Genomic DNA, 18510 nt, shown 5'->3' on the forward strand with positions numbered 1-18510 from the left:
GTCGAAGCGGACTTAAGCAAGATAGTCAGGGCCGTTCCCGGCAAATTAATCATGCGTCTTTCCAGCAAGTGATACCAGTTAATTGCTTATCACATAAGCAAACGCTAAGAAAGGAATCAGAAATGAGTTCCGCCCGTCAGAACGGAAGCGGAACCGGCCCTAAACCGGCCCTAAACCGGCCCGAACCGGTACATAATCCAAGAGAACATCCATCACTCCGCGCTTAAAGGCCAGGCTCTGAGATGGGATGAAAATGATGACAAGCTACCGAAGCTGAAAAAACAGATTAAACTGTGGATATACACCTACCACTTATTTTTTCAGAAAGGATTATGGCTCTAGAATCATCGCATCTCTCATCCCCTCCGACTTGGTCGACAGGTGAGAATATCGAGTTAGATCGTTCACGGTCACAGACTGTGGCATGTGGGGGTATGAGCACTTCTACGGCACACCGGTACGAAGCAGAGACAATGCATCAACCATCAACTCCCATCTCAATGGAGAAAATGTCGCAATTAGCGCACGAGGGTCCGCAGACAGAGAACCAAAAAGATACACCAGAAGAATCACAAGCCCCATATTGTGTGCTACCCGAGTGGGAAAAAATATTCATTATGCTTTGTGCATCTTTCGCTGCCATTATATCGCCTATTTCTAGCAGTATTTACTTTCCCGCCGTTAACACGCTTTCCAACGATATGCACGTATCTGTCGGCTTGATTAATCTAACAGTGACCACTTACCTGGTAAAGTGCACCAAATCCTTTCCCTAATACAGTCGCTAATTGTATGGGAGAACAGATCTTTCAAGGCCTTGCTCCCTCTTTCATTGGCTCATTCTCCGATGTTTATGGGCGACGCCCTGCCTACTTGATTTGCTTTGTCATATATATGGGTGCCAATATAGGCCTTGCATTGCAAAATAACTACGCTGCATTAATGGTGTTACGCTGTTTACAAAGCTCGGGCAGCAGTGGCACCATTGCACTAGGTAGTGCAGTAGTCGCTGATTTGTCTACTCGGGCAGAGCGTGGCAAGTACATTGGCTATGCCACAATGGGCGTTACTTTGGGTCCAGCATTTGGCCCAGTGGTCGGTGGTCTCCTAGATCACTTCTTAGGATGGCGCGCCATCTTTTGGTTCCTTGTTATCTTCTCAGGGGTTTTCTTTGCCATCGTATTCATGGTATTTTCTGAAACCTGTCGCGCAGTGGTTGGAAACAGCTCTATACCCCCAGCTACGTGGAATAGATCAGGCTGGACAATGATTCAGGAGAGATTCGGTCCGCAAAAAGAGATCTGCATCAGTTACGAAACACTACAGGAAGGCCGAAAGCGTCCTAACCCGTTCTCTTCCGTGCAAATTGCCTTGGAGAAGGAAGGGGGTCTCATTCTGGTCTATGGCTCACTGCTCTATGCAGGTTATATGTCTGTATTGATTACCTTGACATCTCAGCTCGAGGCACAGTTCGGCTTCAATTCAATTCAGGTCGGACTTTGTTACCTCCCTTTAGGGTTTGGCAGCCTCACTTCTCGCTGGACGGTTGGACGCATGTTGGACTGGAACTTCAAACGAGAAGCAGCGATCCAGGGTCTGCCAATTGTAAAGAATCGGCAGCAGGATATCGAGAAATTTAACATTGAGAAAGCACGCCTGTCTATTACTATTCCGCTGATCTACGCTGCATGTCTGTTCATCATTGGATATGGATGGGTCATGGAGGAAAAGACGGCACTGGCAGGACCGTTGGTTTTGCTGTTCTTCACTGGACATCTCACAACAGGTGCATTTAGTTCGCTTAATACCTTGATTGTCGATACCCATCGACAGAGTCCTGCCACGGCGGTTGCGGCGAATAACTTATTTCGTTGTTTAGTCGGAGCCGGTGCTGTCGCTATTGCAGAGCCCCTTATTGGTCGCATTGGAATTGGCTGGACTGCCACTTTTATTGCTATTCTGTGGCTATTTTTTAGCCTATCAATGTGGGCAGTGTTCTTTAGGGGCCATATTTGGAGAGAACAATTGCGAGTCAAGAGGGAGGAGAAGAAGAAAGCCCAATCTGCAATAGACCCAGAATCTTCTACTGCGGCAAAATGATGTTAAGCCGGGCAACAAATCTGAGGCCAAAAAAACATAAGTGACGTGAGATTGTCCTTTATCTGCTAGGTTAATGTATTCGTTGGCCTCTTCTTGAGTGGCTACCAAAAGAATACCAGAGGCTCTGGGATATGAACTATTCCACGTGATTGCGTTGTTGCTTTTTCAATGATCCCTGGCAAAGGAAGGGAAATACACGAAAAAAGAGCAATGACAATGATGTACATAATGACTAGCCTACCCTGTAGAACACATGTATATTTATTTCCTGTCTATTCTTAGTTCTTTGGTAATTACTAAACGTAACCACGCCACAGCCTGGGATTATATTGACAGAAAATAGACTTTAAGAAAGAATTGGAGAGAACGAAGTGGTGAAACTGATTTCGAGCGCATCTGTACCTTTGCACATCGAAATCAGAAAGTACGTGAACTCATCGATCACGCCTAGCTCACCAACTTCCCAGTCTCGGACGAACCGATCATATGAAACGATATCCTGCCATTGTGCAGACGTAGTATCCCCAGTACCATATTTGTTCCCAGGTAGGAATGTGAGCTTCTTTGAAACCGGCAGCGCAACTATCTGTCGAAGAAGAGAGCAAGTCTTGAACAAGAGGACATGGCGGATCTCCCGCGCGAGATAAGAGACCATCACGACCTTACGGGCACTTTCACATAAATTCCACAGGTTTAGCCCCTCTTCATTAGATAATAGTTCAGCTTCAATGAGGGTTGCCGTTGATTGCCGAGTCGCAAGTTCCAGGCTCTCGACACGGGCTGTGTGTTGTGCTAGAATTATTTCCGACTTGTCTGCCAGCTTTCCTCGCTGGCGTGTTCCACCAAAGTGGACAAGGATATAGTATAAGAGCATCGCGCAGAGTTCTGCTACTTGCTCTTGGAATGTGTCTGGAGATCTCAGTATGGCTAGATTCTCTATCTCTTTCTCGAGAAGCTGCTGGAAAAACGGGAATTCGGACTCCTTCCGTACCCGGTAAGCCGAGCAGACACCATAAGCAACTCGCAAGGGAGGTAGAAGTTTATTTTCCGTCTGTGCTCGGGGGTGAATGAAGAAGGCGGACCCAGTGCGAAGGAAAATATTGACTTGATTGAGCAGTGTCCTCACGCCGAACGCCCACGTTTTCTTATCGTCGACGCGGGGATAGAACTCTAGGATCCTTCGGTCAAACGAAACGGGCCACTGGCCGTTGCAGCTGTGATTATATCCAGACCCGCTGGGCGTTTCCATCGTGGACGGAATAAAAAGGTCATCGGCAGCGCTCTCATCCGAGCTGATTAGGTTATCAGAAAGGATCGAATTATCTTGGCCCTCAAACAAGCTCTTTTCGGTGTAACAGAATCCTGTTACGGGACTCCCATTCGTAGATTCAGTTTGAAGGTCGCGCAGTGCCACTAAGCTCGGCCTCGGCATATTTTCTTGCCCTATGTCATTTTGCTGATCATCTTGGAAGATTCTTGGAAGTGAATACGGATAGTGACAAGTCAGCGAACGCTGAGCACAGCGGTGGCAAGCTGGGAAGGCGGAATCGCATTTTCGCTTCGCCGCCACGCACGAGGAACACGCCTTTTTGCGGAGAGACATGTGTTAAATTATCGGCAACGCGATATATCGACGAGATGGAAGCGGAAGGGGAGGGGCAAATTCAAGATTGAGTGTAGTGAGCGTTAGCTGCGTCTCATCTTACTGTGTTTCTGGCGGGGACCCACCTTTCTCCGCCGCGGACATGCGGATTTAAGTGGATACCGCCGGGCAACGATGATGACCTGCTCGAGTCAAAGGATATATGAAGTCCAGAGATGTCACAAGGATGCGGCGATTTGTGGGCCAATTCAAAGACCATGGCAGTATATTTATTGCGAGAATGGATATGTGTAATGGAGATGGTACCAGCACATATATAAACTTCTGGTTCTCGCTCGAATTTCCATCGAAAACAAAAAATCGCAGTATTACATTCCAAAAGATCAGAAAATGGCCCAATTTCAAAAGGCAGTCATCATTCGTAGCCTGGGACAGGCCGAATTTGTCTCTAACAGGCCCGTCCCCACGCTCCGCGACGACTACCTCCTCGTCCGAACCGTTGCAGTGGCCTTGAACCCCATCGATTGGAAACGTCTGGAGAACACGCCGGCAGCCGGCGCGGTAATGGGCCACGACTACGCTGGTGTTGTTGTTGCGGTTGGCACATCAGTAAACCGAGAGTTCAAATTAGGAGACAGGGTATGCGGATTGGTCAACGGGGGTGATGGCACACAGATCGATAATGGTTCTTTTGCGGAGTATATCGTCGTCAAAGGCGATATCCAGGTAAAAATTCCAGAAAGTGTCAGCTTTGTTGATGCAGCGACCGCAGGAGTTGGCATCATGTCAGTTGGGCAATGTCTTTATGGCCCGTCTGGATTAGGACTACAACTACCTGAGATCGGAAAGGAGAAGTCTAAGGAAGGAACGGTGCTGATCTATGGTGGAAGCACTGCCTCCGGACTCTGGGGGATTCAATTTGCCAAATTGTTTGTCAATGATCAAATTCCACAAAACGAGGGAGTTCTTTGCTGACCTAGATCTGAGAAAAGGTCCGGCTACAGGGTAGTTACAACATGCTCTCCTCGCAATTACGGTCTTGTCAAATTGCACGGAGCAGACGTTATCATTGATTACCACGATCCGGAGTGCAGCGCACGAATTCGTGAAGCCACAGATAACGCACTCAAGATAGTTTGGGACACTGTCGCCACAACTGAGTCTGCCAAAATCTGTGCAGATGCGATCAATTCCGCTGGTGGAAGATATCACGGACTTCTTCCTGTGCAGTTTCCACGAGCTGATGTGGTATCTGCGTTTACTGATGCTGGGACAATCACTGGGGAGCCGTTCGAATATGGCCCAGAGAGCATGGTCGTCCCGGCCATGCCAGCCGAATTTAATTTTGCAGTTCAGTGGGCTGGATTGGCGGAGGACTTGTGGGCAGAAGGCAAACTGAGGACTATCCCTGTTCAACGTGGGCAGGGTGGCTTAGAGGGGATTCTGGAAGGACTACAGGAGTTAAAGGACAACAAGATCAGCGGCCGGAAGTTGGTGTATGTTATTGCAGATACTGTACAGTAACAAGTAGCAATTAGTTGCTACTGTTGTCGTTAATTGAGAAAATCAAGACTATATACTTACACACCGGGGGTGGTTTGCCGCTGTACTGCTGCCCTTTTCCGCTGTTTTGATGAGCGGAGTTTAGTTTTCTTTACATGCTGACGCGGCTTTCTGGCAAGACTATGCCTTTTTGTTTTATTATGATTCTTTTCTAGCGGATACCTTGTACGGTTTGTGGTGATTCTCGAGCTAGCGAGGCTTAGATAGCCGGTTGATATGGATGACAACTCATAGATTTATGATGATGATTGGCATTTTTATACATACAGTATGTCTCGAAAGTTATGTCACCACCTGCACTCTTTGATTATTTCTCGAACCATAATGCCAAAGCCTATTAGACTATATCTAGAATAGCCCCGGTATCAGTCCACAAGCAAGCCGATTGGTAATGCAATGAGGGGCTTGATTCTAATCACATGATGCCTAAATGTCTCGTCCTCCCACGACCACACCACCTCCTCGTTAGACAAACCCTATTCACTTATTTATAGAAGGAAAATGGAACCGAAAAAGCTTATCCCTGAACCGCCTTCATTGGAAGTTCAAGAGTACTTTATAACTTCCTATCCTTGGACCAGTCGACTATTCAGCGACTCATCCTTGCTTCCTGTCCAGTCCACCCACCAGCACCCTTGGCCTGGAGTGACCTCCAACTTTATGGCAGATACCCTCCGCTCAACAGATTCAATTCGCCACCTCCAGTCATTTTTCAAGTCTAATTCTACTACTACTGCGGCAAATGTGCACGAATTTGATCCTCTAAGAGGCGAATTCTGGACCCTTTATTCCCTTGGTCGTGGCATTGAAGGCCACGAGCATATCTCCCATGGCGGATTTGTTGCGACACTACTTGACCAGCAAGCTGGGTCAATCGTGATTATAATTCCTGGGTTTGGTAGCCCGAAAACCGCGGAAATTACTGTCAAATATCATCGGCCGCTGAGAACTCCGTCAGCAGTGCTTTGCAGAGGCTGGATTGATAGGGTTGATGGGAGGAAGATTTGGGTAAAAGCTACTCTTCAAGGAGAAGACTCGGAGCCGATTGCTCAGCTAGAGGCGCTATTCATCAATTCTCATCATGAGACGAGGTTGTAGTTAACATGCGTTTCAGAGGCTCTGCAATGAAGTCCTCAAAGGCGAACATCACGACGAAATTTAGGCAGCATCTCTAGACTTCTTCCAGTGATCCAAGACTTAGATTAAAATATTCATATATATGCCGCGAATCTACAACTTGGCCTTCAGGGCCTCGCTTACGGGCGCCACCTCCACCATCATCTTGCCCGTATTTGCACCTTTATAGAGATCCACGAGAGCCTGCGGTGCCGACTCGAGCCCACCGGGCACGATATGCTCCTTTCGTCGGAGCTTCCCTTGAGCCAACCAGGAGGCCAGCTCCTTCAGTGCCTCCGGATATTTTTTGGCAAAATCGAAAACAATAAAGCCTTTCATCGTGACGCGTTGTGACTGCGACCTTGTTAGCGGCCAATAATATCCACGTATGGACTCGGCGACGAAACTTACAATGACATTCATGAAGCTAGCCGGGCCCTGCGGTTTCGCAGCGTTGTACTGACTGATAGCGCCGCAGATGACGAATCGCGAATCCCGATTCGCGCGAGCCAAGCAAGCATCGAGGATATCACCCCCGGTATTATCGAAAAACACATCGATGTACTCGGGCGTAGCCTCCTTGAGCTGCTTGCGCCAATCGGCATCCTTGTAGTTGACTGCGGTATCGAAGCCCAGCTCGCGAACTAGGAACTCGCACTTGTCCTTACTACCCGCTAACCCGACAACGCGCTTGGCGCCCTTGATGCGCGCAATCTGGCCGGCAACCATACCCGTTGCCCCCGCCGCGCCGGAGACAACGACGGTATCGCCGGCGCGGGGCTGGCCAACCTCCAACATACCGAAATACGCCGTCAGTCCCGTCATCCCCAGCACCGACATTGCGTCCGTCGGACGCCCGCCCGGTGGGACGATGACCTTCTCTGCTTCTTTCGCGCCTAGCACCGCGAACTCCTGCCACCCGGAGTATGCGACCACCCAGTCACCAACCTGGTACTCGGAGGACAGCTTGCTGCCCACGGCCACGACCTGCGCGATGCTCTGTCCGCGCATGACCGCGCCGCGCTCCACGGGCGCAATGTAGGATCGTTTGGCGGTTAGCCATTGGCGCATGGCCGGGTCGAGAGAGAGGTAGTGCGCGCGCACGAGCACCTTGTCGGCGGGGACATAGTCGGGTTGGGGGACGGTGTGCACACGGAAGGTCCCTGAGCTGAGCGAGGGGTCGATGGCCGGGGCCGGCGGGGTGTTGTAGATGATTTGTTTGTAGGACATGATGATGTGAGAGAGTGAGAAGATGGGAGAGGGAAAGAAGGATCAGAGAACCTCACTGTTGCAGGCCGAGGAGGATCGGAGCGGGCCCAATTAGGGAAAAGGTCCTTGGATGGACCTCGGCTCAGAGCAATGATTAGTTATTCCTATGGACATGATTAACTATTAAGATAGTTTACAGTACATGCGTAGTGATCAGAAATAGAGAAAACAATACAGAAATCCAATCCATTCGACAATATTTATGTTCTGCGCTCATCCTGACGTCATTTGTAGACCGATCTATATAGCCACCGGCAAGGGCCCGGAACTTGTTTTGCATCTCAACATCTACAAACTTCACTATGAGCGACCCTAGAGCAACCGACACTTTCAGCACAGGCATCGCTCCCGGTTCCTCAACCGGCGCTCCCGGCGACCCATATGGTGTACGGGATTCCCGATCGCAGTACGACCCGTCGAACACGGGGTATAATTCAGCGACTGGCGCTGGGTACTCGACGGCGTCGGCAGGCGGGCCACACCACCACCACCATCAGCCGGCATCGCCGCCAGACAACTATAACCAGGCCGCCAGCCAGGACAGTCGCATCGAGCACGCACCCAGTACGGCGCAGCGAGTGAAGATGGAGGAGGAGGCTGCTCAATCCAAGGGCTCGAATTCCGGCAAGTTCGGCTCAAAGACGCAGCGACAGGCGAATTCCGCCAGCGAGGAATTAGGGCATGGGATTATCGGTGTAGCCGCGGGACTCCATGTAAGTACATGTATCTGCGTTGGGATTCTTCATGCCCAGGCTGATCCGGTGTACCCAGGGCGTGGGTGAATCGCTGCGCGGCACGGTCAATGCGGCCGTCGACACGGCTTTTGGACACCAGGAGGGTACCGGTCGTAACCAGAACATTGCGCGAAAAGGCGAACAAGAGATCCAGTCGGGCCAATTTACGGGCGGGAGCAGTGAAGCTCGACGAAAGTTAGCTTGATTCGCGCAGCAATAATCTTGGCGAATTGTTTTTCCTTTTTCGAGAGAAACGGCTTCTCAGTCTGAATTTTAACTCTTCGGCTGTCTTTCCCCGTAAGCTTCGTGGCTTGGCGGTGCGTTGATTGGATACAGCGTCATTTCGTAGATCAAGATCAATCGGGGCGATCTAGGGCTTCGATCTCCCGTGCCTGTCCACGGTGCCTCGTCGATCATGTTAGCGCAGATAGAAACTTGTTCGGTGTGTCTGGAAATCATGAATCAATCATGAATCAAGAAATAGCCTTTACTTTCATGTGCAAATCGAACGAATAACGGACCCGACAGCCCGCTCGGCCCCCAGACTAAACCATCAGCCTCAGTAGTCATCCGCGGCGAAAGGCTCAGTTTCTTCCCGGGTGTCCCGGAGGCTGTGCGGTGGAACCCGCCCACTGTTTCCGGCGTTGCAACGGTTTATAATCGACAATGTCCTCATTCTTTTCACACATAGACAAAACATTGCACGAAACCAGCAGTTCGTCTTCCATCTGCCAAATTTGCATTCGCATCGCCCGCTCAGGCCGCTTTCGCATCATACATGCGGTATTCCGTTTTTTTGGGGCCCAACCCGTCTCACTTGTACTACCTGATGCCCTGATCGGTTCCTGACTGCTACTGCCACTCTGGCGCATCTACGATGAGCTCAATTTGCGCCGACCGCTCGCCGAGCGGTCTCCCGGAGCAGACACCTACGACCAAAATGGCCCTACGACAGCTGCCGGAGCAACAGGCCTCTTATTCCTCGGTCTCGTCCTCCAACCTGGTCGCCTCCGATGACTCCCCAAACTACTCGTCCTCCTCTAGCTCCGATAGCGATGAGCTGCCACCGCACCCGGCTGACCCTGCCGATGAGGATGCCGCCAGCAACATCGTGGGCGTGAGCATCGGCCGTGCCCAGAGCCGCATAAAGGCCTGTGCAACCCCGGCTGTGGAAAAGGACAGAGTACTGGAGAGCAATGGCGGGTACTTTGCTGAAGTACCAGATACCGTGAGCCACGACGGTCTGTTTATATCAGGTCTTACAGCCGAGCCGGACTCGCTGCAGCCCGCTCCGGGCAAGGCTACATCGGCAGCGGCAGCAGTGCACAGCAAAGCTCCAACATATCCGTCTGCAGAAATTCCCGGGGAGCGCCAGTCTCCTCCACCCGATGCCAAAGATGCTGCAGCTCTCAACCAACGGTCGAGTTTCACCCGATCCCTACTCACGCTGCCGCGACGACCGCGTGCATGGTCTGGCGAGCTGAAAAGATTTCTGCCGGACTTGGGCTCTCTCACGAAACGGCCCTCTCTGTCATTCCGGACGGGCAATCAAATCCGATCTCGCAGTCGAACGCTTGGGAATCCGAGCAAACTGAGCCCCGGGTTGCAGGAGAGGACCTGGTCCTTGGATCGACGGCCCGCACAAAATTCCTCGTTTGTGGACGCCGAAGATCAATATGAAGGAGATGATTCGCGGCCCATCTCGGAGCTGCGACCATTGGATGGGTCCTCCGCCGCAAAACATTCGTTCCACCGACGGCCCAGCGCAGCGATTCCCGGACGCCCACCGAGTCTGCGCCGGTCATCGTCTGATCAGTCGCTATATCTCCGTGCGTCATCGACGGCATCATCACTGGAGCAGCGGCCACTGTATGAAAATATCCACTCGCAAGTCAACAGTCGGTTCAAGGCAATCAAGGACAGTCTGCAAGATTCGAGCAGTCGCCTGCTAAGTATGCCGACTTTGCATCTGCAGGACATGCGCACTGACTGGAGCACTCGACCATTCATGCCGGACCTGGGAGGCCCGAAGCCGACGGCCGCATTTGATGATAACCATCGATCACGCGGCATTGAAACGCCCACTCCTCCTCTGAAGAATACCGCGTCCTCAATAAATTCAGCTCTGGAAGAGGCAATGGCGGAGCTGACTGGCGATGTGGTCATTCTGGGTGGCTATCGAGGGTCGGTTCTGCGCTCGGCCAAGCCACCGCACCGGCAGCTTTGGGTACCGATGAAAGTCGGCTTGAACCTGCGTCGGGTTGATTTGGCGGTCGGCCTAACGCCTGAAGCCGAGGAGCGCATGGAGGAAACGATCATCCCGTCCGGTGTGCTGTCGCATGTTGGGCCGGTCGACGTGTGTCGGCGACTGATGAAACGGTTGCGCAAGTGCGATAATGCTCTGCGCGGCGACCTGCGCGTCTGGGATTATGGATATGATTGGCGACTCAGCCCGGAGTTGCTGTCGCGCAAACTCATTGCATTCCTGGAGAACCTACCGTCGAACCAGCCACCACCCGAAGGGGTTCCTCCCTCGCAACATCCACGCGGTGCCACGGTCATCGCCCACAGCCTGGGTGGCCTCATCACCCGGCATGCCGTGAACCAGCGGCCAGAATTGTTCGCGGGTGTGGTGTATGCTGGCGTGCCACAGCACTGTGTCAACATTCTGGGTCCGATGCGCAACGGTGACGACGTCCTGCTCAGCTCGCGTGTCCTGACAGCTCAGGTCAATTTCACCTTCCGCACGAGCTATGCTCTTCTGCCCGAGGATGGACACTGCTTCATTGACCAGAACACCAAGGAGGAATACCGCATCGACTTTTTCGATGCCCGTACCTGGGACGAGTACCGGCTCTCTCCTTGCCTCGCCCCGGCTCTGCCTCCCACCACCACCGGCAAGGGCTTCCCTCTAATCGGGAAGCGGTTCTCTCTCAGCGTTCGTGACGAACCAGAAAATTTGCCGGACATTCGGCACTCGCATGCCATAACCACGACGGACGAAGATATCACTACCCGCAACCCTCCGCGCAAACTCGCATCCGAACGCCCAGTCTCGGCCTCGTTCACACCCAACGGTGTCGTAGCATCCACCTCTCAAAAAGCACACGCCGTGCTCGCTCCGCCTGTAGAGGGCCTCGTCGGCCCCACCACAAGCCCTCGTGGCAGTGCCGCGGCCTCCAAACCCGCTGCAACGAGCACTATCCCCCGCGTCGTGGCTATCGACTACCTACAACGTACCCTTACCGAAACCAAACGCTTCAAGTCGAATCTAGCCTTCCGGCCCGGCCACCAGTCCGAAAACAGATATCCCCCTGCCGCAGTGCTGTACGGTAAGAGCGTACCCACTGTGTACGGGGCTCGCGTCGCTTCGCGTGACGGCATAAAGCATCAGGATTCGTACGATGATCTAGCATTCGCTGCTGGTGACGGTGTGTGTCTTGCTTCGGCGGCGATGCTCCCGCCTGGATATCTCCTTATCCGCGGTGGACTGGTGAAGACTGATCGGGGTCATGTTGGACTACTGGGCGATCTGGAGGGCGTGGGGCAGTGCTTAAAGGCGATTATTAGGGGGAGAAAAGAAGGCGTCGGGTTGGGGAAGTAAATGAATCCCGCATATCCTTCCTTTTTTGTCATATTTGGTTTCTCCGTTGGCGGTCTGCTCCTTGATGATTTCATGATGATACCACCACCATGTTCTATGATTTTTCTATGTTTGTTTTATATGGGTCGGTTATCTGTTGGCTTCTGATCTGTGTTATATACCAGTGGACAGTGGTCGTCCTGTGATGGGTGCATACCTAGAGAAGAAAAAGAAGATAGAGTATATATTGAATCTGCATTATATGTGACGAAGATTTGTTGCTGATTTTTGGTTCCTCTAGTACGTAAAAAGGTTCGAATTGCCCTCATTGAGTGACTTCGAGGTTTGCGTACTCATCGCACGCCTCGATCAGCCTTGCGTGAGTGCCCGGCTCCTATGAACAAGGTTAGAGAAATGATAAAAAGGATAAATTTTCTATCTTACCTGTGCAATGTGACCCCCATCGGGTGTCCAAAACAAGCGCGAATGAGGCAACCCCTTGTGCAAGTCCCAAGCCGTCTGGGGAGCGCAGACTAAATCGTAGCGGCCCTGCACGATAGTAGCTATTTCCTCGAGTCAGTTCAAAGTCACAGTAACTGGTGGCGCTCTAGATACTTACTAGGAATATGCCGGATTTTGTCCAGATTCTCTTTCTTCAAGATCTGACCCTCCTCCAACCAAGCACCATGCTTGAAATAATGCGCCTCCAGCCTAGCATGCGACAGGATCGAATCTTCATCCTCCAAGAGCTTCATTTCCTTTGGATCCGGCCTCAACTCCTCGATGCTCAGAATCCAGCGATTCCACTCTCTCGCAGCGCCAACTCTGATCGCGCGATCATCAGAGGTCAGCAGCTTGTAGTAGGCTTCGTAAGGCTTGTCCCGATCTTCTTCGGAGAGATAATTCACATAAGTCTCATAAGCCTCTGGAAAAATCTGCGCAGCACCATAGAGCCCACGCGACCATTCCAGCTCTGACCGTCGAACCGTAAAGATCCCCCGCACGACCAGCGAACCCACGGATTCGGGATGAGTTTGCGCATACACCAGTGCGAGCGTGGAACCCCACGAGCCGCCGAAAACAATATGCCATTTGGGGATGGCGAGGTGTTTTCTCAAGACCTCAATGTCAGACACTAGATGATGTGTCGTGTTCTCGCGGAGCTCGGCTACGGGGGTGGATTTGCCAGCGCCCCGCTGGTCGAGCAGGACCACTCGGTAGACGGATGGGTCAAAGTAGACTGTACTGGCCTTGGACGTGTTTCCTCCTGGACCGCCATGGAGGAAAATGACTGCAATTGGGATAGTTAGTGCCAAGGTATTCCCTGATCGGTGGATTATTATGTTGATACGCACCTGGTTTGCCGTCGGGCTTGCCATACTGCTCGTAGTGCAGCGTGTGGAGATCGCTGACTTTGAGCCTACCTTGATCGAAGGCGTCGGAATGGGTGTAGCTGGTCATTTTCGAATGCGTTTGATCGCTGATAGGTTGGGATATTGCTACGCTTTATGTGTATTTCTTTAGAGATCGCCGCAGTACTGAGTCACACCCACCAGTCAGGTCTATGTAGATCTAGACCCTCGATATGGCTCCCCACAGGGATGCGGTTGATTACAACGATCTGCAATCCATTAACTATTATTAGCACTGGTTAATCATTTTCTGTTTACGGTTCTATGTGTTGGTATAACTACTCGTTTAATGATAGACACATAATCCTTAGCTGAACGCAAGTCCTGCTCCATCTCCGCTAGATTCGATTCACTTCGCATAGAAAACGCTTCTGCGCATCTCGAGTCCCTTCGATCATGGTCTCGACCAATTCTTCAAGCTCTGCACACGTCTTCATGTCATCACTAGTATGCATCCGGACCTGCCCAGCCCGGAAATTATCAGGTGTTTCCGTACCACCATTCCTCAAATCCCAGAACCCAGCGTAAAACGTAGGTACAGTGAAGAATGTTGGATTCGCCTGTCTGAAACGCTTCTTATAAGAGAGAACGGAAGAAAGCACCACTAGAAGTGTATTAGTATGAATCCCGGTACAGATGAACATCTCCGCTTACCATAGCAAGATGCTAACTTCTCAGAGGTCTTGTCATCAATAATTTCTATCTTCAAGCGCTTGTAGAATCGGTCGGATTTCGCGACGGCGCGAACCATGCAAAATGGCCTGACTGGGCTTTTGGAGCTTTCCAGGAATTCGAGGCTTCCGAGTTCCCTGTTAATTAACTAGTCAGTTTACATATTTGGGGATGTACTGGGCCGCCTATCGTACCATTCCCTCTTTTGCTCGTAGTCATCCAATCCTTTGGTATTGAGCAATCTCCACTCCTGGACGACATCTCGTAAGCGATAGAAGGTCTGAACTAATTCTACAGATTGTTAGAGCTGTTTGCGAGCGATATCATATGTGCCCCTCACCATTCAGAGACCCGAATGTAACTGAGATAGTCTTTCCCTCGGGGGTTGTGCAGACGATGGTTTCCGTTGAGACTATCTCCATACACAAGGTCGATACTGTAACTATTAGTGAATTTCACAGGCCCACGTAAGATTTCTCACTCACGGTTCTCTCTGAATACTACGGTCTTGTCATTTGGCTTCGTTCGACACGCGAGCTGAGGTGGCTCATTGCAAAGGCTATAGTCGACATCGAGGTATGGATAAATGTAGGATTTTTCGGTACCGTCTACGAAGCCTAGCTGGATATGTTGAATCCTGTAGTGGTCTTGTTGAGCTCTTCTTATATCAAGCATAATTATCTGCGCAGACTGACCTCTTTGTATAAGGAGAATGGTGATAGAATTGCTTGGTCAAAGCAAATGCGAATTCCATTCGCTGAAGGTATCGAAGACCGTATAAGTGTGCAACAAATTTATCACGGTCTAGTGGAGTAAGCACTCAACCCATGTCAGAGGGTTTTGGCAGGTGATTGCATACCTTGTATACTCTCAAAGTTCACCAGGATCTGTTGGGTTCCTAGGCTAGATTGGAGTGCATACTTATCCACCGAAAGCTGAAACTCCTCGCGGTTGTCACGAGTAGCTAGGTCATCGAGGAGACACGTCGAGCTTTTCCCGTCACAGCGGGCGATGATGAGACTCGATTTTCCGGCTGGAATGACGAACCGCTCGATGGGTTTCTTGTTTATGGCTGAGGATGTCGACGTCAGTCGCTAGTGTCATGAGTTGTTGATGCTGACTCACATTCTTCCAGCTGCACAAAGTAAAGGTCACCCTGCGATGGTCCTTTGAAGAGGATATGGGCCCAGATGGGCCTGAGAGCAACGTTTGTCGATGGCTCTTCCCAGCCGCAGATGAGGCTGATCTTTTGGCGACCGATTTTTCTGACACATTTGAGTTAGCTGCAATTAGTACTTTCTGCTTCCTTCACATACTCACATCTCACACATGCTCGTTAAGTCTGGGCTGTTAAGATCTGGTGCATCTGTACCCTCATCTTGATTAATACCGTATGCCCCCGGTTCGTTCCAGTCCGTTGTCTTTGGTCCAGGAATAATGAAGAACGTATTAGCATCCGAGTCATTGGGTGCAAGCGTACTTTTTGTATCACTGAATGCTGTTGAATCGTGTTGGCTCTGCGTCTGCGTAGGCTTTGCGACAAATTCTGCTAGGTTCTTTCTCCACGAAAGTGGTGTCCGGACGGCAGGAGACTCAACAGATTTCAGTAACAGCTTCTTCTGCACCTGGAGAAGTGTGTCTTCAATATTCGACGTTGTCGTGCTGTCCACTATAAGCTTCCATATCGCAGAATATCAGCAAAGCCTACCTAGTCTGAACCGAAAGCAATAAGTCCAGGGATAGCTTGCAGCTCTCCAATCTTCTCAGTGTCTCGAGAATTTCCTTCTCTTTGAGCGTCCATTTGACCTTTTTCTTGAGCGCATCAAACTTGGAATGATAAGATAATCCCTGCAGCTCCTTCTGCAAGCCGAGGTACAGATCACCACAGTCATCAAGCGTATCATTGAGCGTGTCAAGCCATTCAGAGCTTTTGATCGGTTTCGTAGACTGGAACTGGATGATGCGCTGAATCTGACAGAGAATACCCCGGACGGCAGTCACTTCTCGGGACAGGGAGTCTAGCTCTTTGTTGTTCTTGGATTTGACGGTAATGATGATGCCGAGGATCTGGGTTGATATAGTGATGAGGCCGGCGACCGAGGCGGCTATGGAAAGAGGGTCCATTGGAGACCTGTTCGGGCCTGGCCTTGAGTAGGGCTTGGAGGTGCACGAGGAGTGATTTGGCCTTTTTTTTTGGAACTCACCCACTGAGGGGTAGTTTGGCTTTGTCTGACATTTCTGCTTGGCGACCTCGTATTCACAGTCTATTTCCAGTAGCGCTTTTTGGCGCTGGGTACGGCAGGCAATAGCAGCCTCAGGGTCAAAATATACATCCCAATTTGTCAGGCACCCGACATCTGGGGCGAGTAAATATCATCAAGCTAAATATATTATGAGGAGATCCTCATCTTATATGTTTTCGAGTATTGAGGAAAGAACATTATCTATTGATCCTAGCAACGATCATGATCGAAGGGTATCGTCGGTCTGGACAACAGCCCCGGTCTTCTCTTCCTTGTCCACTGCCACATCCGCCACAGCCGATGCATGGCTGCCATTAACTGCGAAAGGGTCAACCACCGTGGTCTTGAACTTTCTGGCACTGATTCCGTTCTCAAACAGCACATCAAGCTCCCCATAAGTACGTCCTTTCGGTTCTGGCAGCCGAAAGTACGTCCAAATCAAACACAAGAAACTCGTGCCTGCCCAGAAGAATCCGGCCTTTGCTTTCCAATCCCAAGCAGTTTGATTGAGCATATATGGTGTAATAACTCCATTAATGATGCCCTGGACATTGTAGAGATTCCGTGCGAGGACGATTGTTTTCGTGCGCAGTCGAGTCGACGGGGTTTCGGCGACCATGGAGTACGCGACAGTGCCGACGCCGATATCATAGATCAGGGTGTAAACAAGAAGAAGACTCCCAATGGCATAAGAAGGACCTGTGTTTGTGGCACTTGACGCGAGACTCGCGAAGCCGATGCCCATCAGCATGGCAAATTGGCCAATGAGACCCGTTAGATAAATCGTGCGACGGCCGAGGTATGTCATGGCGAACCAGGAAAGAAGAACACCAATCATGGAGAGGGCATATAGGGAGATGGAAAAGTCAAATGAAATGTCGGTGGACAGGCCAGCTTGCTCAAAGAAGTAGGCAGCGTAACCCATGAGACTGGCGCCACTTGCAGACTGGATCAGCCAGGCGAGACATGTAATCTCTGTGCGGCGCAAGTTGACCCCCCGGAAGCAATCGAGGTAAGTAGTTCCGACAGAAACCTGCTTCTCCATCTCGTTGGTGTGGATCATCATCGAGACGGTATGATCGAGTTCGGATTCGGTAGTTGCGGACGACAATCGTGCCAACGCCTTCCGGGCATCTTCCTTTCGATTTTGGCGAATCAACCACCATGGCGACTCTGGCGCAAAGGAGATACCAATAATAAGGGGGACCGGCCACACCCACTGCAGTGCGAAGGGAATACGATACGCCCACTCGTCGGTGCGGTTGAGGAATCCACGTAGCACACCGGAGGCAATGAGCTGTCCCAGTCCCCACATCATGTTCACGTAACTGGTGAGATAGGCTCGGAGAGCTACCGGACAGACCTCAGCAGCATAAGCGGTGGTCAAGGTCTGGAAGACTCCCCATGGAATGCCCAGTAGGACTTGAGCGGCTTGCAGGGCCTCGATATTTGGCGCGAAGAAAGGAATGAAAATGAGGAAGGTCAGCAGGACGAGAGTACCTAGCATCGTCCTTTTGAACCCAAAGAGCTCCGCAATCCACCCATTGAGAGCCAGACCCAGGATTTCTCCCACGCGGGCTCCGTTTGACAGACCTGCTTGCCAGGCTGCTGAAATGGCCGGCTTTCCGTCCGCCCCAATCGTACCATAGCGCTCAACAAAGGATGGGAACGCGAGGAACTGGTTCACCAAGACACTGTCATATCCTTCCATTGCAATGGCGGTCGAAAGCAGAACAGACCATGCCATGGCCTTGGGAAACTTATTTACGGCCTCTCCAAGGCTCAGGGCATGCTCGGCATCCGTGGCCGCTTTTGCCTCAACGCTGAGCATTTGCGGTTTGAGATCAGTTATTTGTTCATTGTCGTCTTCGATACTAGCCACACGACCGTCTATCGCCATCGAAGTCGGAGCCTGCTGCTGCCCGAAAGCCTCAGAAATCGCCATAATTGAAGATTTTAGGACTGAGTTTGTGCGGGGAAGAGATTCCTGGAAGGCCGGGGTTAAGTGCTCGCGCTACTGTGCTCTTGTACCTGGGTCTGTCCGATTTCCGGCGGCGAGTCGACCAGTAAGGAGTGGCTACCGTGGTTTGCGCCATGCCTATACCGCGTTACGCTATGGAAAACCAATTCCGAAGGAAATAAGAAGGATTGCGTTTTGGCCACTAGTAGGAGACCGCGTATGTTTACCCCGCTCTAATTGGCGGTTATATCCGCC

The 18510-nt window shown here is 51.1% G+C and overlaps 7 protein-coding genes across 7 annotated transcripts; 2 read left to right on the forward strand and 5 right to left on the reverse strand.

Moving 5' to 3' along the window:
- Positions 1 to 2446: 2446 nt before the first annotated feature.
- On the reverse strand, positions 2447 to 3349 carry PFLUO_LOCUS2653 (uncharacterized protein; the record flags this gene model as incomplete). The annotated part of the gene is made up of 1 exon (XM_073779816.1): positions 2447 to 3349. The coding sequence occupies one exon, from the start codon at positions 3347 to 3349 to the stop codon at positions 2447 to 2449; it is 903 nt and encodes a 300-aa protein (XP_073636733.1).
- A 3147-nt stretch (positions 3350 to 6496) lies between these two features.
- Positions 6497 to 7612, reverse strand: PFLUO_LOCUS2654 (uncharacterized protein; the record flags this gene model as incomplete). Its single annotated transcript, XM_073779817.1, has 2 exons — positions 6497 to 6736; positions 6794 to 7612. 2 exons carry the CDS (start codon positions 7610 to 7612, stop codon positions 6497 to 6499), a joined length of 1059 nt encoding a protein of 352 aa, XP_073636734.1.
- A 341-nt stretch (positions 7613 to 7953) lies between these two features.
- PFLUO_LOCUS2655 (uncharacterized protein) lies at positions 7954 to 8590 on the forward strand (the record flags this gene model as incomplete). The annotated part of the gene is made up of 2 exons (XM_073779818.1): positions 7954 to 8364; positions 8423 to 8590. The coding sequence occupies 2 exons, from the start codon at positions 7954 to 7956 to the stop codon at positions 8588 to 8590; spliced, it is 579 nt and encodes a 192-aa protein (XP_073636735.1).
- A 672-nt stretch (positions 8591 to 9262) lies between these two features.
- Positions 9263 to 11989, forward strand: PFLUO_LOCUS2656 (uncharacterized protein; the record flags this gene model as incomplete). The annotated part of the gene is made up of 1 exon (XM_073779819.1): positions 9263 to 11989. The coding sequence occupies one exon, from the start codon at positions 9263 to 9265 to the stop codon at positions 11987 to 11989; it is 2727 nt and encodes a 908-aa protein (XP_073636736.1).
- Positions 11990 to 12293: 304 nt separating this feature from the next.
- Positions 12294 to 13429, reverse strand: PFLUO_LOCUS2657 (uncharacterized protein; the record flags this gene model as incomplete). Its single annotated transcript, XM_073779820.1, has 4 exons — positions 12294 to 12362; positions 12413 to 12531; positions 12588 to 13259; positions 13324 to 13429. 4 exons carry the CDS (start codon positions 13427 to 13429, stop codon positions 12294 to 12296), a joined length of 966 nt encoding a protein of 321 aa, XP_073636737.1.
- A 1453-nt stretch (positions 13430 to 14882) lies between these two features.
- Positions 14883 to 16176, reverse strand: PFLUO_LOCUS2658 (uncharacterized protein; the record flags this gene model as incomplete). Its single annotated transcript, XM_073779821.1, is given in 5 exon segments — positions 14883 to 14955; positions 14974 to 15124; positions 15178 to 15317; positions 15373 to 15714; positions 15761 to 16176. 5 exon segments carry the CDS (start codon positions 16174 to 16176, stop codon positions 14883 to 14885), a joined length of 1122 nt encoding a protein of 373 aa, XP_073636738.1.
- A 339-nt stretch (positions 16177 to 16515) lies between these two features.
- Positions 16516 to 18240, reverse strand: PFLUO_LOCUS2659 (uncharacterized protein; the record flags this gene model as incomplete). Its single annotated transcript, XM_073779823.1, has 1 exon — positions 16516 to 18240. One exon carries the CDS (start codon positions 18238 to 18240, stop codon positions 16516 to 16518), a length of 1725 nt encoding a protein of 574 aa, XP_073636739.1.
- Positions 18241 to 18510: the final 270 nt, after the last annotated feature.

The sequence above is a fragment of the Penicillium psychrofluorescens genome, assembly GCF_964197705.1.
Source record: "Penicillium psychrofluorescens genome assembly, chromosome: 2".
Lineage (NCBI taxonomy): Eukaryota > Fungi > Ascomycota > Eurotiomycetes > Eurotiales > Aspergillaceae > Penicillium > Penicillium psychrofluorescens.